Source organism: Barbus barbus (genome assembly GCF_936440315.1).
Source record: "Barbus barbus genome assembly, chromosome: 8".
In the NCBI taxonomy this organism is placed as follows: domain Eukaryota; kingdom Metazoa; phylum Chordata; class Actinopteri; order Cypriniformes; family Cyprinidae; genus Barbus; species Barbus barbus.
The window spans coordinates 1,502,633-1,518,863 of record NC_136736.1 but is presented as its reverse complement, the minus strand read 5'-3'; the positions used below and the strand labels follow the sequence as shown (position 1 = coordinate 1,518,863).

The following is a 16,231-nucleotide window of genomic DNA, read 5'->3' as shown; positions in this document are numbered from 1 at the left end:
ATGAACAATGGATTCCTATCTATTTACACTAGGCATGAATATTTATCAAGCTGGAGTTTTTATTTTTATTTTTATTTTTATTTAAGCTCTATGAATTCTATGAGCTATCTGTGAGCACATTTTCTGTTTTTCTGTCAATACATAGGGAGGTGTTGTTGACTTTAAAAAGTTAACTTTGCATTGTTTTGATATGTAAATATGTATGATATGTAAATATGACTTGGTGTGTGTGCTGTCTTTGTGTATAAATTTTAATATAAATTTGAATTTTAGCTGGAAGAGACAAAATTATGTTTAATATGTTTCCTCATTAGATGAGTAGATAACCATATAAAATTCTGAGTCACATATTTAATCAATCTAGTTGGGTGAATATCACAACATGTACAACTCATATCAGGTAAGACCCTCTTTACATCCTTAAATAAAAATTAAATGCTTTAGTGTTACTATTAATCAATAATTTTTTTTATCTTAAATAGCTATTTGTACATTTATTTTATTAACATTTACACTATTTTGTACTAGTGTTGTCACGATACTGGAATTTCTAACTTCGATACGATACCTTGAAAAATATCGATATTCGATACCACGGTGAGAAAAACTGCCACAATATTAAGGGGGTAATTTTTTTTAATTTAAAGATAAATGTAACAAGTCGAGAACATGCGGTATATTTTACATGAACAAAAAAATGTCTTGAGGTACTGCATTTGTTGATTTATTTATTAATCTTTTATTAATTTTAGTTAAATGTTAATTGAAACTAACGTTTACTAATACATGTACTAATTCAAATCCAAAGTTCTATTTGTTGATATTCTCATTTGCTTCATAACCAAAATATTTCCAGATATAGGGCCCTATGAAATCCCTTTTATTTTTCCCCAAATTCCGTTTTATTTTTTTCTACATTCAATTTTTTCTGTTTGAATTTTTCTGGACTCTTTATTTTAATGGTCAAATTAAATGCTATTAATCTAAAAGCATGTCTAATTCATTAAAATCATGAAAATTATACAATTTAACATTTAATTTATTAAAAGTGTAACAAAAATGACACATTTAGGGCCGTATGAAATGTTTATTTTTTTTCTCACCTTATGTTTTATTGTTACCAAATTCTGTGTTTTAGCATGTCTATTATTTGAATGCATACAAACTATGTTTATTTTTTTCTTACAGTAGCCTTATGAAATGTGTTTTCCCCCTCAGAAATTCTGTGTTGTGTATTTAAATTTTACTGGATATCAGATGAAGGCATAAAACAATTTTAATTAATTTACATTTGAATTAATGAAAATTAAACATTTACATTTTTGGCAAATGAAGGGGATTTACTATTAAAATAAAAATATTTTGTGATTATTTCTTTAAAAAAAAATTAACAGTAGTAGTAAGTAGTAGTATTATGTACATTCTACTAAATAATAGTAATATAGTCTATTTCTGGCACACGGTCTTTAATAGGCCAAGTTAAACCGAACTTTTATTTTGACGGGTTGCCGTGAATACTTCTAAAGTTCTGTGTGTGTGTGATATGACGCTAGTTTTACTCAAATTAAATGGTAAAATGCTGGTAAAGTGCCTTTCAGATCAGTTCTGGAGATATTGTTGATGTATTTATGTCCTCATTGAGACGGCAGACGCTGAAATCACCGCGAGCGCCACATTAGTAAACACAACCGCAGGTGCAGCACATTCACACAGAGACGCGCAGAACATGCAGGATTCATATTTAAATCCACTTTTGCAGCTTAATATTTACAGATACTAGTCCATATCGCGATTTGATTTAAGTGCAATGACCTACTTTTGATTAATTAATCCAAACTTTGACAAATTCCGTGACATTCCGCGTTAAACTGTAAATTCCGTTTTTATGACTGGATTCTGTGGCGTTCTCTGCATCGCGGAGATCATAGATCCCTACAGATAGCGCTCCTGCTGTGTTCTTTAACAACCAGAGCAGTCATCTTTCTATTCACTTCACTTGTGCTATTTAACCAGAGCGAAGGAGACGAGTGCGGTCACGTGTGGTGCTTGTCCACGCGCCTTTGGAGAGAAGTGAAAGTGACAGCTCGGCTAGTATCGGTGTATCCATACTTCGGGAAATTAATATTGGTACCGTTCAGATATTTCAGTATCGATATTTATCGAAATATCCATATTTTTGACAACACTATTTTGTACACTGTATGTTTCATGCAATTTAGGATAAAATCTGAACTCCTCAGAAAAACTTTTATTTTTAAGATTATCTGTCACTGATATTCATCCTGTGGATGAACTATTAGCCTTTTCAAAAGAAATATACTTCATCGTGTCTACTAAGGTGTGATTTATGTGTAATTAACAAAAAGGGAATTAACAGAATCAAAGGGATTTCAATTTTAAAATGTTTACAGACTGTTTACAGAACAGAGAAGCAGAGAGGTTTCTTGCTATTTCTTTGTAATTAACTGAAATTTTCTTGCATTTTTCTGAGTGAAAATTGTTTCTTTTGTGTGTGTGTGTGCGTGTGTGGCAAACAAATCTGTAGACTCAAGAGGTGTAAAGTATTGGAGTAAATGTAATTAATTACTGTAAATGTAATTAATTACAAAGTAATTGTAATAAATGTAATTAATTACAAACTTGCCAACAAGGCTACTTTGAATGCGAGCTCCTTAGCAAGTAGTTGTGAATCACAGGTGTTTTATATGACTGCAGATGGCAATGAGGCCGAAACCAGCACATCCAGTGCAAGACTTTGACTTTTTAATTAGATTTTTTAATTTATATATTTATTGCAATTTTGAGGTGGTCAGTTTTAGAAAATAAACGTGATTGCTCTCCTCACAAATATGCTTTTTCTTGTTTGCGTTACATGTTCTCTGTGCCTTGTCTTAGACTGTTGTCACTTCCTGTCTCGTGTGGTGTTTGTAGTCAGTTTGTATCTTATCTTGTTCAGGTTGTTAGCCTCCTGTCTATATATATATATATCCCTAGTGTTTCTTTAGTTCTTTGGGAGTTGCTGAATGTAATGGTTGTCTGTTTACCTGCCATTCTCTTCTTTGTACCCTTTGGTATTTGGCTTATTGTCTGTTCTAGTTTTTTTTCCATGAAATGCCTGCACATAGATCCTTTCCTCTGCCTGTTTTCTCCAGCTTTTCCACAACGTTACAGTTTTTGACTGGCATGTCTCTTTGACTAGTGCATCTTTGAGCCTATATTTAGTATAAGTAAAATACTTAAGTATTGTTAAAATCAGATACTCTAAGAATTTTACTCAAGTTGTTTTGTAATTGGTGACTTGTAACTTGTAGTGGAGTAATTTTCACTGTAAGGTATGTGTACTTTTTCTCAAGTATGTTTTTCCGGTACGCTTTACACCTCTGGTAGTCTCCCAAAAGCAAGTGTGTATGAGGCAAAATGTACATTTTGGCAATCCAGGGTTGGCACAGGTTGCAGTCTGTGTTGAACATATCTGGTGGGATACCAAACATGGGAATGGTTGGCTCAGAGAAATATTTTTAATGAGCGGGAAGCAACAAGTTGGGAACTGGTTATGCAGAGTATGATAGTAATTTCATGCCATGCTATTACTTTCCCCGCTCTCCTCATCGTGGCTATTTTTAATTCTTTTTTTTCTTAATTTATTCCAGAATATCTATGCCTGATCTGGTTGGTTGAAAAACACATCCGATTCCATCATGGTGTTCATTGTTTTTAAAAGTAAGTATTTTTCCTGTCCTTTTTTTTTTTTTTTTTTAGAAAATTATATTGTGCATTTTGTGCATTTCAGCTCACTTTTTTTTTGTTAAAACCATGTGAATATTATCCATTTATAGTCTATAGTTCATAACAGTTTCATCTCAATATCATTCATGATTATTGCTCCATCCTCCTCATCAAGTCAAACTTATTCAACAGTCTACATTCAGTTTATCAGTAACATTGCATCGTTTCAGTCTTGTTGCTAGGTCCAATTGTTTTATTTGCTATAATGGTCTATGTTTCTTCAATATATAATGTATTCATAATATAATGTATTCAAAATACATCTTTGAGTAATATAATCGGATAATTTTGATTAAAATCATATTTTAAATAACCTTTTAAGCAGCCCTACAAGGATCGTATCCTGTTGGTGCTGTTATTTTGCAGTAATGTGGAATTTGATATTTTATCTGCAATTCAATTTTGATTGGCTTGTAGATAAAAAAACTGAGGTATTTTAATTAGGGATGCACCAAAACCATTTTTCAGAACCGATCCGATCCGATACCTATACTAAGATACCAGTGCAGGTTTTTTTTTTTTTTTTATCAATGTAGAATGTCTATACCTCTGTGTGTTGATCTGATCATCACTCTTTGTGTGATATAGACAACCTCATTATAAAAAAATAAAAAAATAAATAACAAATTTAAATAGTATATAGTAAATAGTAATAATAAATAGTATTTTTGTATATAATCTTATTCTAATACAAAAAATTCAATTTTAAATTAGGTTAGTGGTTATTTCAGCACCAAAAAAAAAAAAAAAAATCACAAGTGCACAATATTTAATATTTATCTAAATATTTAGTGAATTAGCATTATTTAATGGGAAACAAATAAAGTGAGTAAGGAATAAATCTGGTAAAATGTTAAACCTTGCTCTTTGTATTGTTGTAAAATACATTCATGAAAAACAAGTAAATATATTAAAAATATACTATAAAATTAAAATATATTTCTTTTAAATGTATATCACAGTAAAGAGGCAGCAACATAACAGAACAAGAAAGGCTATTAATAATCTTTCATTGAGTAAAATTATTAATATGAAAGACTCCAATACAGAGTGGCACAAAGAGCTTATGATCATCCTGTGTGCAGAATGATGAACTTGAAGCAATACAGAGTCAAGCAGTGGTTCAACGGATCACAAATCATGATAAAAAATAAATAAATTAAAAACATAAACTTATGTGATTAAAGTTGTAATATTTTGAGAATAAAGTCAAAATTACGAGAATAAAGTTTAAATATTTAAAGTATAAAGTCTAAATATTTAGCGAATAAAGCTGCGGTCACACTAGACTGAGTGTGCAAAATTCCATTGCATGCCACAACAGTCATGTTATGTCATCATGCTCTGCAGCGTCTTTTTAAAAACTTAAATTCAACACGCAACAAATAGTAATACACCTAAAATTTAAATCATAAAATTTACTTAGTTTTAGTTTTATGTACTTTTAGTTCAGTTACGAGGACACGCTATAGCATATCGATCTGCTGTTGGTCACATGCTATCACGTGACGTGAATTTGCAGGTCAGAGTTTACCAAACTTGAACTTTGCTATGCAGCTTTTAAAATGTATTCCATTACAGTCACAAATTACTTCATCAAAAAAGTATTCAGTAACGTAATCCAAGTACCACAATATGAAAGTAATATAATCTGATTAATTTTAGATTCCTTTTAGTTACATATGTAAATAAAGTCAAAAGCAACATCTAAGTAGACTACTTTTACTTAACTATGACTTTAAAATTAAAACTAATAAAAACTATAGTAAAAACTATTTGAAACTATTAAAAATAGTGTCTTATTTCACCATCTAGATATTACAGCCCGTATATTTTTTTTATATATAAAAGGCTATGCAGACATCTAGTGGCTATACAGTTTAGTTTTACAGTTTTATTTTTATTATTATTATTATGTTATTATTTCTTTTACATGTAGCCTACAAGTAAAAATAAATATAGTTTATACACATGAAAAAATTTACACCAAATGTGAAATGCTATGATCTTTCTTTATTTCATTCACTGATCCGTGGGGACTTTTCCGCCTAGCAAACTTGCACACAACTGCAGTCATGCACACCATGGAATTTTAAATCACTAACAATCACAACATTTTAGCTAACATGATTATTTCCATGCTATTGTACCAATATTGTACCTGTTCAAGTTGGTTGAGTAGCCTTCGTTAAAGCAAGAGTCTTCATACATAGCTTACGCTGTACAACTATGTTATTTCCTCTATCAATTTTGGAGACAAAATAACTGTGAAATTTCCAGACATGAAAACATTTTTCCCAGCAAGAAGCATCGTAATTAACTGTAGCATCCCACGTTTGAGGAGAATAATTGTAGACGGGTGTTATTTGCGCACACACCAGCAGGTGACTCACATGTGTCAACATTGATGAAGCAGCGCTAAATATAGAGTTATTTCAAAATCTCATTTATTTAATTTTAAATGAAGCAAATGTAATCCTGAAATGTAACTGTAATCTGAATACTTTGTTTTGTGATGTAACTGTAATGGATTACAGTTACTAGATTTTTGTATCCTGATTACGTAAAGCCATTACATGTATTCCGTTACTCCCCAAACCCGATAATATATATTATAGGGATGTGCCCGAAGCCGAATACCTTATTTGGAAAGGCACAGATAATGGCTTCAAAACGAATAACAGATTTATCCGAATAACAGAAAAAATATTCAGCAGACACAATCATATGTTTGCTGGAACAGCACTACATTAGTGAGGTCTGCGGTTGTTAAGATTTGTGCAGTAATAATGGCTAGTACCGCTTTGATAGCGTTTGACAGATTATTATCTTTTTTCGTACAGATAATATCATGGTGATCAATGCGTTTGTCTAACGAATGTGGTCTTCTCAGCAATAAATTATCCGCACGCTCCTTTTTTGATTGCTGCCTGTCAGTGCTGGTGAAGAAGTGCACCCGGACAGCTGCTGCAACAATCGGTTTGCATAACCAAAGAATTTCTGCACAAACTGTCAGAACTGTCTCAGGGAAGCACGTCGTCCTCATCAGGGTCTCGACCTGACTGCAGTTCGCCGTCGTAACCGACTTGAGTGGGCAAATGCTCACATTCGATGGTGTCTGGCACTTTGGAGAGGTGTTCTCTTCACGGATGAATCCCGGTTTTCACTGTACAAGGCAGATTGCAGACAGCGTGGGTGAGCGGCTTGCTGATGTCAACGTTGTGGATCGAGTGGCCCATGGCACAGGTGCATTTTATTGATGGCATTTTGAATGCACAGAGATACCGTGACGAGATCCTGAGGCCCATTGTTGTGCCATTCATCCACGACCATCACCTCATGTTGCAGCATGATAATGCACGGCCCCATGTTGCAAGGATCTGTACACAATTCCTGGAAGCTGAAAACATTCCAGTTCTTGTATGTCCAGCATACTCACCAGACATGCCACCCATTGAGCATGTTTGGGATGCTCTGGATCGACGTATACGACAGCGTGTTCCTGCCAAGATACAGATACAAATAATGGCTCTGCTGCACACCCCTAATATATTATACAGTATCATAACAATATACTCTCAAAATATAATAACTTTAATCTTGTAAATGTTACGACTTAAAGCAACACTATGTAGCTTTTGACCTTAAGATAATCTCTATAAAATTATTTTAGTGGTAGAACAACTCTTAACTGGATGAATTCTTCTGGCGCTGCTTCCTGAGCAGCCTCCTAGTGCTAAAACCACACTCTGTAAGTTTCGTGTTCAGGTCCATACACACAGCCCCGCCCCTCCTCTGCCAGTGAAAGAGTGTGACCTGCATTACGGTATACGTCACATATTTTACTCGTAGCCTGAGTGGGGTTAACCAAAAGCTAATTATAAGACAAAACTATCTAATATGCAAGTCTCAACGCCATGGCAGAGCCTGCAAAGAAACCAAAGAGGTTTTTGTTGAAGGAAGCAAAGAAAAGAGAGAAAGAGAGTGATCGGACACGAGCCCAAACACAAATCAATATCGGACGGGGTTAAACTCGGTGGTCCCAAAATTGTGAACAGTTTTCGGACACTGGTTGTAACCATGTGTACCATCCCAGCCAGCAAACACATGTGGGGCCCAGATGGGTGGCACCTGGGCTATCAAACTGGGGCCCAGCCAGTTTTGTCCTCGGTTTCCATGAGGGCCCCACATGGGTCAGCCCGGATGAGACAATGAAATGAACACAGCTCAGTATGCATACTACAGAGTGCTAAAAATAAGAATGAAGCAACACTGCAGTTCATTAGATAATTAAGTGATTAATCTAGTACTGTTTGAGCATCAGTGTTGGGAAGGTTACTTTGGAAATGTAATAGGGTACAGATTAAAAGTTGCCCTACTTAAAATGTAATAAGTAGTGTAACTTTTCAATTACTTTATTAAAGTAATGTAACTGATTACATTTGATTACTTTTTGGTTACTTTTCTACATTTCTAATGTTTTCAACTGTTAATTATTTTCAAACATGCAAACCAGGCAGGGTTAACCTTATAGTAGTGCTCAACACTGATTACTGTCAGACTTTTGAAATCCTTCATCACTTGAATTAAGATTATAATAATTTAATTTTAAAGGAGACATTGGATGCAAAATATCTTCATTTGCATATAAATGTGTCTTAGCAATGTGTGGGCAAAACCAGCCTACAATGATAAAAATGAACTCTTCCACCTTCAATACCATGACTGAGGTGAGACGCTTGAGCAAGACACCGAACCCCCAGCTGCTCCCCGGGCACCACAGCAATATGGCTTCCCACTGCTCCGGGTGTGTGTTCACTGCTGTATGTGTGTACTTGGATGGGTTAAATGCAAAGCGCAAAGTATGGGTCACCATATCTGGCCACACGTCACTTCACTTTACTTTCACTAAGTTTGTTTATGTCTGGCTGTGCAAATCATTTTGTTCCAGACTGCTTTCTAAATGAGGGACAATTCAAGGCAGGTTTTGTTAAAAAGTTAAAACTGAAGGATGGATCAGTACCCATTGTTCATGATTCAGCTGCACCTCCAGAAAAAGTGTGTCTCACACTCAAGGGCGCAGTTTTGGTTTGAATATTGGGGGGTTGAAGTGAGAGCTGTTTTAGTGGAGTCCCGCATCATGCTCCCTCATTTGGTTTATTTATTTGTTTGTTTGTTTATATATTTATTTTTGCAAAAAGGTATTTTGTACTATTATCCACACATTCAAAGTTAATAACATAACTTCAATAATAGCCTAGTTAACAATTAGCCTACTTGTTTATATATAGCCTATATAAAGTATTTTACATTACTTATAGGCTATAGTTTGACATAATGATCTAATTCATCATGTAATGGGAAGTCAATTTAGCATTTTCTTATATTGGTGTTTATTTCTTACCCCAGCTGATCAGGCTCTTAATGATTTAATCTATGCCATCTCTTGAAATATGTGAAGGCCAGGTTATACATGGCTCTCGATTCTGACTTACATGCTCTTATAAAAAATGTAGCATAGTTCTTAATTGCAGCATTTATGGCACTACCAGGCCAATGATGACTTCTTTTATGTTTTTTTTAAATAATCTATATAGCATTTGTTATGAAAAACAACAGCCTGCACATTTAGCAACAATAGTTACAATATACCACAGTTGTAATAGCCTACTGTATAAATCTATAGGGAAAATCTATTCCCATAACAGATTATCTATTATAAATTCTACAAGAAGTTAGACAAAATATACGACCATAAACAAGCCTACAATAAAACATTATGAATTCTAGTAAAGGTTGTCATTAGTATATATTTTAACATAGGCCTATGTGTTGGTGCAAGATTGTTGTGTCCTCTTTTCATCAGTCTTTTTTAGATAATGTTCGACTTTCTCCATAGCATTTCAGAGTGGCAATATCTCAACCGAATTCAAATAGATCGCACATTTTACCTCCAGCTTCGTGATAGGAATGGCTCACACAGATCTTATCACACTTTGAGCGCGCTGGTGAATGCGCAAAGTATAATAAGAGTATAATAAGAGTATAAGCTGATTGGCGCGGCGCTCATGCACAATTAAAACAACTGCGCTTCAAAACTGGTTCGTTTGGTTCGTACGTCAAGATGGCGCTCATAAAAGCGCCGAAGGAGCGATTTAAATAGTTAATTAATAGCCTGATTCTAGGTTTCCATTAACCATAGTATGAATATTGGGGGGGTTGTACTTGCTACTTGTTTCTTCCCCCCCACAAACTATGCCCCTGCTCATACTTTATATTTTTTATGATTATTTGCGAATCGCCTTTGCTCTTCCACAGGGGCGGGGTGAGCAGAGCTAATTAGCATGTAAAGAGATATGCACCAAAATGAGTCGTTGTGAACAAAGCTGTTTTTGACAAGGTAAAAAGGGTGTTGTTTTACACGACCACTGAGACCATTTCAAGAAGACCCTAAAGAATCATACCAACTTGTGGAAGATGGGCATCCTGTCGCCTTTGAAGTAAGTCTGATTTTGTGGTGGCTGTGCTTCAAAGTCATTCTTGCATAGCTATGACAGGAAACACTGGAATCTAACAATGCCTTTGAAAAAAACAGTTAATCTTAAAAAAGATAAAGCATTTACATAAATCCATAAAGGAAATATAAGAGTTATCGGATAAGCATGTTATAAACTTCTGAAACATTGGTGTTTCATATTTTAGAGCAGTCACTGCAATTTATGAAATAAGTCAATTAAAGCTGTATGTGGGAGTGTGTGTGACACAATCAGATGTAACCCCCTTTGTAATACTTAACATTTTCATAAGTAACTGTTATTTAATTACACATTTTTTCTTAGTAACTGTAATTAATTACAGTTACTTTTATTTTGTAATTAAATTACATAATTCCGTTACATGTAACTAGTTTCTTCCCAACACTGTTGAGCATTAGTAATGAACACCTGCTTAAGAAGAAAGAGACGAGGAGAAACACAAATGCTAGTCTAGACTTCCAGCCACAGCCTGCAAAAGAACTGCAAATAAAAGACATTAAATATGTCAAGGTCTCAGCAGAGGAGTTTTAAACAACTCCACAAACAGCATTACCAGATTCACTCATTACTAACCACTATTATTACATAATAACTGATTTCTGTCAGACTTCTACAAAAGGTTTTGAGAATTACAGAGGTTCAGATGTTGGTTTTATTGAAAAGTGCATTTGTCACCATTATGGAGAATAGGGTTTGTTTTAGTTGGGTGATTGGCCCTTAAAATTTTAACTTTAGTTTTTATTTGGTTGTTTTGGCAAGACAAGAAAAAAAAAACTGATGATCATCATGTAATGGCCTGATTCTAGAGACTGCTGTATAATGGTGTGGGTAATGTGATAGTAAATTTACATAACACTTGATATGTGACTGTGCTTGTATACATTCAGCAGTGCATTAGAATATAAGAAAATATATATTTCACAAAATGTTTTGAAATCATGTGTCATATCAACACACACACAGACATCAAGAATCAGTGCATGAATCTCAACAACCGTGACATGATTCATGCTGCAATGCATTCTGGGTGCAGCACACAAAAGTCATGCTCCCAGCATGCAATATGTCACCGTCGTTGAGATTCATACACTTATTCTTGATGTCTGTGTGTTTGACAGAGGTGACAGTTAAAACTCCAGGTTCAGAATATCCAGTTTGTTTTTTTTTCTCAGGATTAGTAATAAGAAAATTGAATATGTTGATAATAACAAGCCACTTCCAAACAGTGATGAGCTCTATGAGAAAGACCACTTTATAAATGTTAAAAGCTATATGACCATCAATAAACAACCAATATCAACTGATGATTTGATTATAGTTTTCTTTGTAAACAACATGTTTTTGTAAATAAATTGTTGCAACAAACAAACATAAAGTGCAGCATAAGAGTCAAGAGCTCTATTAAGGCAAACGTTATTCACCATAATGATGACTTCAAACCAAACTCTTTCTTTCAATAAAACAACATCTGAACCTTTGTATTCTCAACAAGAGCTTCTCTATACGTCTGACAGAAAAAAAAAAAAAAAACCTTCAGTCTGGTTAGTAATAAATGATGCTAGTTATGCTGTTTGTGGAGTTGTTTAATCCTCCTCTGCCGAGATCTTGAGATTTTTAACGTCTTTTATTTGCAGTTGTTTTGTAGGCTATGGCTGGAAGTAAATAGTAGCTGTTGTGTTTCTGCTCGTCTCTTTTTTCTTAAGCAGGGGTTCGTCACTAATGATCACACTTAATTATCTAATGAACTGCAGTGCTGCTTCAGTCTTATTTTTAGCACTCTGTAATATGCATACTGAGCAGTGTTCATTTCATTATTTCATCTGGGCTGACCCATGTGGGGCCCGCATTGGAAACAGAACAAAACTGGCTGTCTAATGTCTGTTTCGACACCTAAGATCCAAAAACTAATTCCCCAGTCTACTTAATGTCTGAACGGTTATTCAAATAAAGAGGCTTTGCTACTTTACAGCCTTATAAACGTATGACAATGTCCAATGTATAGATAATTATTATGGATATTATGGCTTCATTGTGCAAACAACATTTTATTCTATTATACAAATTACACCCTTTGCAAACAATGCTACATATGAAGTATGTGAGCAAAAAAAAAACAAACAAACAAACAAAAACTAGGGTAATATACTACCATTCTTTTTGTCATTGTAGTTTTCAATACTGGAGTAACAATAAATAAAACTAAGTAATGATATTTGTAGAACATAGTGTAACATGGGGTACTTTACCTGGTTGGTGGACATGGTTTCCAAACGAGGTTCCTGCATTCGTCGGCTCTGTCAGCTTAGTCAACAAATTCACGTGTGCTGCCCACGGGGAAGCTTATACAGCGAGAGTATTACGACACTGGTAACAGACAGTTGCACTTATCAACCACACTGTGAGCAAATGTTACATAGTGTTGCATTAATTCTCATAATTTTAACTTTATTCTTGAAAAATTTTGACTTTATTCTTGAAATATTTTGACTTTATTCTTGAAATGTTTCGTCTTTATTCTCGGAATTTTTACTTTATTCTTGAAATGTTTCGTCTTTATTCTCGGAATTTTTACTTTATTCCCAAAATATTTTGACTTTATTCTCATATTGCTGAGACTTTATTCATGTAATTTAGTTTTGTTTTTTTTTCTCAAAATATTACGACTTTAATCGCGTAATCATAGATTTTATTTTGTTGTTGTTTATTTTTAACGTGGCATTAAAATGCTTTTCAAATCAGCTAGAAAAGAAAAACAGGAAAAAAAAAAAAACATATGTATTTCAAGGTAACTTTGGTAACTTTATTACTTAAAGATAAATACTTATTTGACACCACATCATAAAACAACTAACCTAACTAAGAAAGTTCAAGCATTATTAAAGAGACAAGTGAACAGCCAGTAAAAATATGAGCAAATATACAAATTACAAGCATAGATAAATACAACAGGACAATGTCACAAATAAAATAAGGTTGGTAGTACTCAGGTACAGAAATGTGAAAAGTGTAAAGTGTAAAATAACACAGCTCAGTGTTCAAATTATAAATTAAATAAGGATTAAACAATCAAAGCTGTGTTTTGTTGTTTGATGAGCATTAATGACAACAGCAGGTATTTAGGGTGCTGTCCCTTTAAGACCTGATCCAAGGATGCAGTATAAAGATACACATCTGCAATGCTTCACAATAACTCGCTCCGTTCGCACGTGGGTGCATGCGTTCATTCACTCTCTCTCTCTCTCTCTTTCTCGTAATTCATTCGAATTAATTTCAATAAATATAATCTTTATTTCACTAAATAATTCAAACCAACTTTTTTATTAGGTGGCCTTAACTACTATGTACTTACATTTAAATTAATAATTTGATACAATGCGATTATTGTATACATACATGTTCTTACATTGTACTTCTATTTTTAAACATACCTATATGTAATTACCGTATTGACCCAAATATAAGACGACCCTGATTATAAGACGACCCCCCTTTTTCCAGATGTACCTTTTGGAAAAAAGGCTTTTTGAAAACCAAATATTGTGTTTTACTGAGAAAACAAAAACAAACAAACCTTTTTTTCTTAAATTATTTTCATATTGCATTATTTTTCATATTTTAATTTTTGTTTTGAAAGTATGGTAAATACTGGTAAAATGTACCAACAATTAGTGATGGTGAAATTAAGCTTCATGAAGTGGTTCATTTTAGCCAAGTGGTTCACAAAAGGGTTCATTTCTGGAGGCTTAATTTGCTCACAATACCACCTGGTGGCCAAAGAGTGTAAAACAAGCAGATCTATTACAGACAGAGCTGGATAGTCCAGGGGTCAGAAAGTAAAAGTCCTGCCATATATTTATTCCACCCATGAATGGGATGAATTAATGCACATTCACACTGTCAGTCAATAAATGGGGAAAAAGTAACGGAGTGTCTATTTACCCTTAGTGCAAATAGCCCATCTTGTTGGCAAAGGCTATTTACACTAACTCCGCCCACTAACGTGTGATTGGGTTAGTCAACAATAAAAAAAGAAATTAACTCAACATCAGTTTCAGTGGCGTAGATGGTAAGGCACATGCTTTTTGACGCGATCGACCTGAGTTCGAGCCCACCTTTTGCCAAACATTTTTTTCCTCCCTTTTCAAATCTCATATCGCATCAGAAAGACATTTATTTTCAATAAAAATTAAGGAAATAATCAAAAAGTTGAAAATAAAGTATCGGGTAGGGTTAGGGTAGGTGTAGGGAGGGCTTTATTGTCCCAATAAGGTGGCATCCATTTAATAAATTTGAATTAAAACTATAATTTACACTCAGTACGTTATTATTGCGTACTGTTTTATAATGTACTACAATACTGAGGTGCAGATAATTGCCACTATTTGCAATAAGTAGTATAAATAGCAGAACATCTTACTATTTTAACAGTGTAAATAGAATCCATCGCTATTTACACTTAGTGCAAATAGCCGCTGCCAAAAAGTAACTCAGATATTTTCTTGTAAATTAAAAAGTAATGCGTTACTTTACTAGTTACTTGAAAAAAGTAATATTATTACGTAACTCGCGTTACTTGTAATGTGTTACCCCCAACACTGGCTATATGTTTATTCCACCCATGAACTGATTTCTCCAGAGGAGGAACCAAGACATTCATTTCAAGTCACAAGCAAGTCTCAAGTCAAATCCCAAGTCTTCAAAGAGTTAAAGTTAATTAGATTATTAAGTGACTAATTAAATGATGATGGTGCATTAGTGATAAACACCTGCTGTTATTGAGAATTACAGAGGATCAGATGTTGATGTTTTATTGGTTAAAATGATGCAACCATCATGGAGATCAGTGTTGGCAATACAATATGACCACAATAAGTACAATGTACTTATTTTTTTGATGTAAGTACATAGTAGTTAAGGCCATCTAATATAAAGTGGGACTAATAATTCTACCTCTAATGAGCAGTAGATGAAATAGTCTAACAAATTAAAATTAGTTATTTTCTGGTCTTTATCCGTTCTGTCAGATTTTGTGCTGCAAAACATCCATGACAGCCGTTGTCCATGCTGGCAAATAATAATGGCCATTCAACGTGAATCATACAAATAATTTTAATAACACGGTCATTTAAAACTTGAGGGCCTACCATGTGCATAGTAAAGTGATCACTGCAGGAATTAATGTAAACACAGATATCGGATACCAGTCATGTCTAAAGTGAATGTAAACAGATGGGCCAAAAAATCGAATATGGTCAAAAGATCGGATTCGTGCATTAAGACTTGCAATGCAGCCTTAGTTTCTTGTTCGCACGCAGTCTGAAATGTGCCTCTCTGCGTGTGTGTGCTTCATGTGTGTGCGGCTGTGCATATAGAAAACAACGTGTGAGCACCGAATCAAGTTCCTTTTTACCTTTTCTTTGTGAGTGTAAACACGTACAAATGATAAACTTTCATTCTATTATGGTTACATTTTGCAATTAATACGTGGATCACATGTGTGCCAAATGTGGGCCTTGGTCTGTAAGGATCATGGATCAAACGATCCGTTCAACCACTAGAGTCAAGTCTTGTTTATACTTTCGCCTAGCACCACATTGCGAGCCTCCGCTGACTGTGCGAGCACCTCCCCAAAAGGACGAGGCATTTATACTTGTCACGTTCACCGTTGTACTATTATTTGAAACAACAGGGGGCGACAAGGAGTAATTGTCCTCTAAACCCATTGGGAATCAGTAATGAGAAGAGGTAATTTCCCGGTACAAGACAGTTGTGGCTAGAAGGGATACAGCTCTGACTGGAAACGAACAATGAAATTAAATTGTCTACCTTTTAGATTGCATTTTATTAACGTCTACTTCAACCCGACCCTAAACCTACCCCTTACAATATAATAGTAATTATTGTTGTAC

At 34.2% G+C, this 16,231-nt stretch overlaps 1 protein-coding gene across 1 annotated transcript in view; it reads left to right on the top strand.

Moving 5' to 3' along the window:
- The first annotated feature begins 362 nt into the window (after nucleotides 1-362).
- LOC306873399 (uncharacterized protein) overlaps nucleotides 363-16,231 on the top strand; it is a 32,026-nt gene continuing 16,157 nt past the window's right edge. Inside the window, exons 1-2 of the mRNA XM_079422661.1 lie at nucleotides 363-400; nucleotides 3,651-3,720. Of these exons, the coding sequence (XP_079278787.1) occupies nucleotides 3,699-3,720 (22 nt within the window). The 5' untranslated portion in view covers nucleotides 363-400; nucleotides 3,651-3,698. The remainder of the gene's footprint in view (nucleotides 401-3,650; nucleotides 3,721-16,231) is intronic.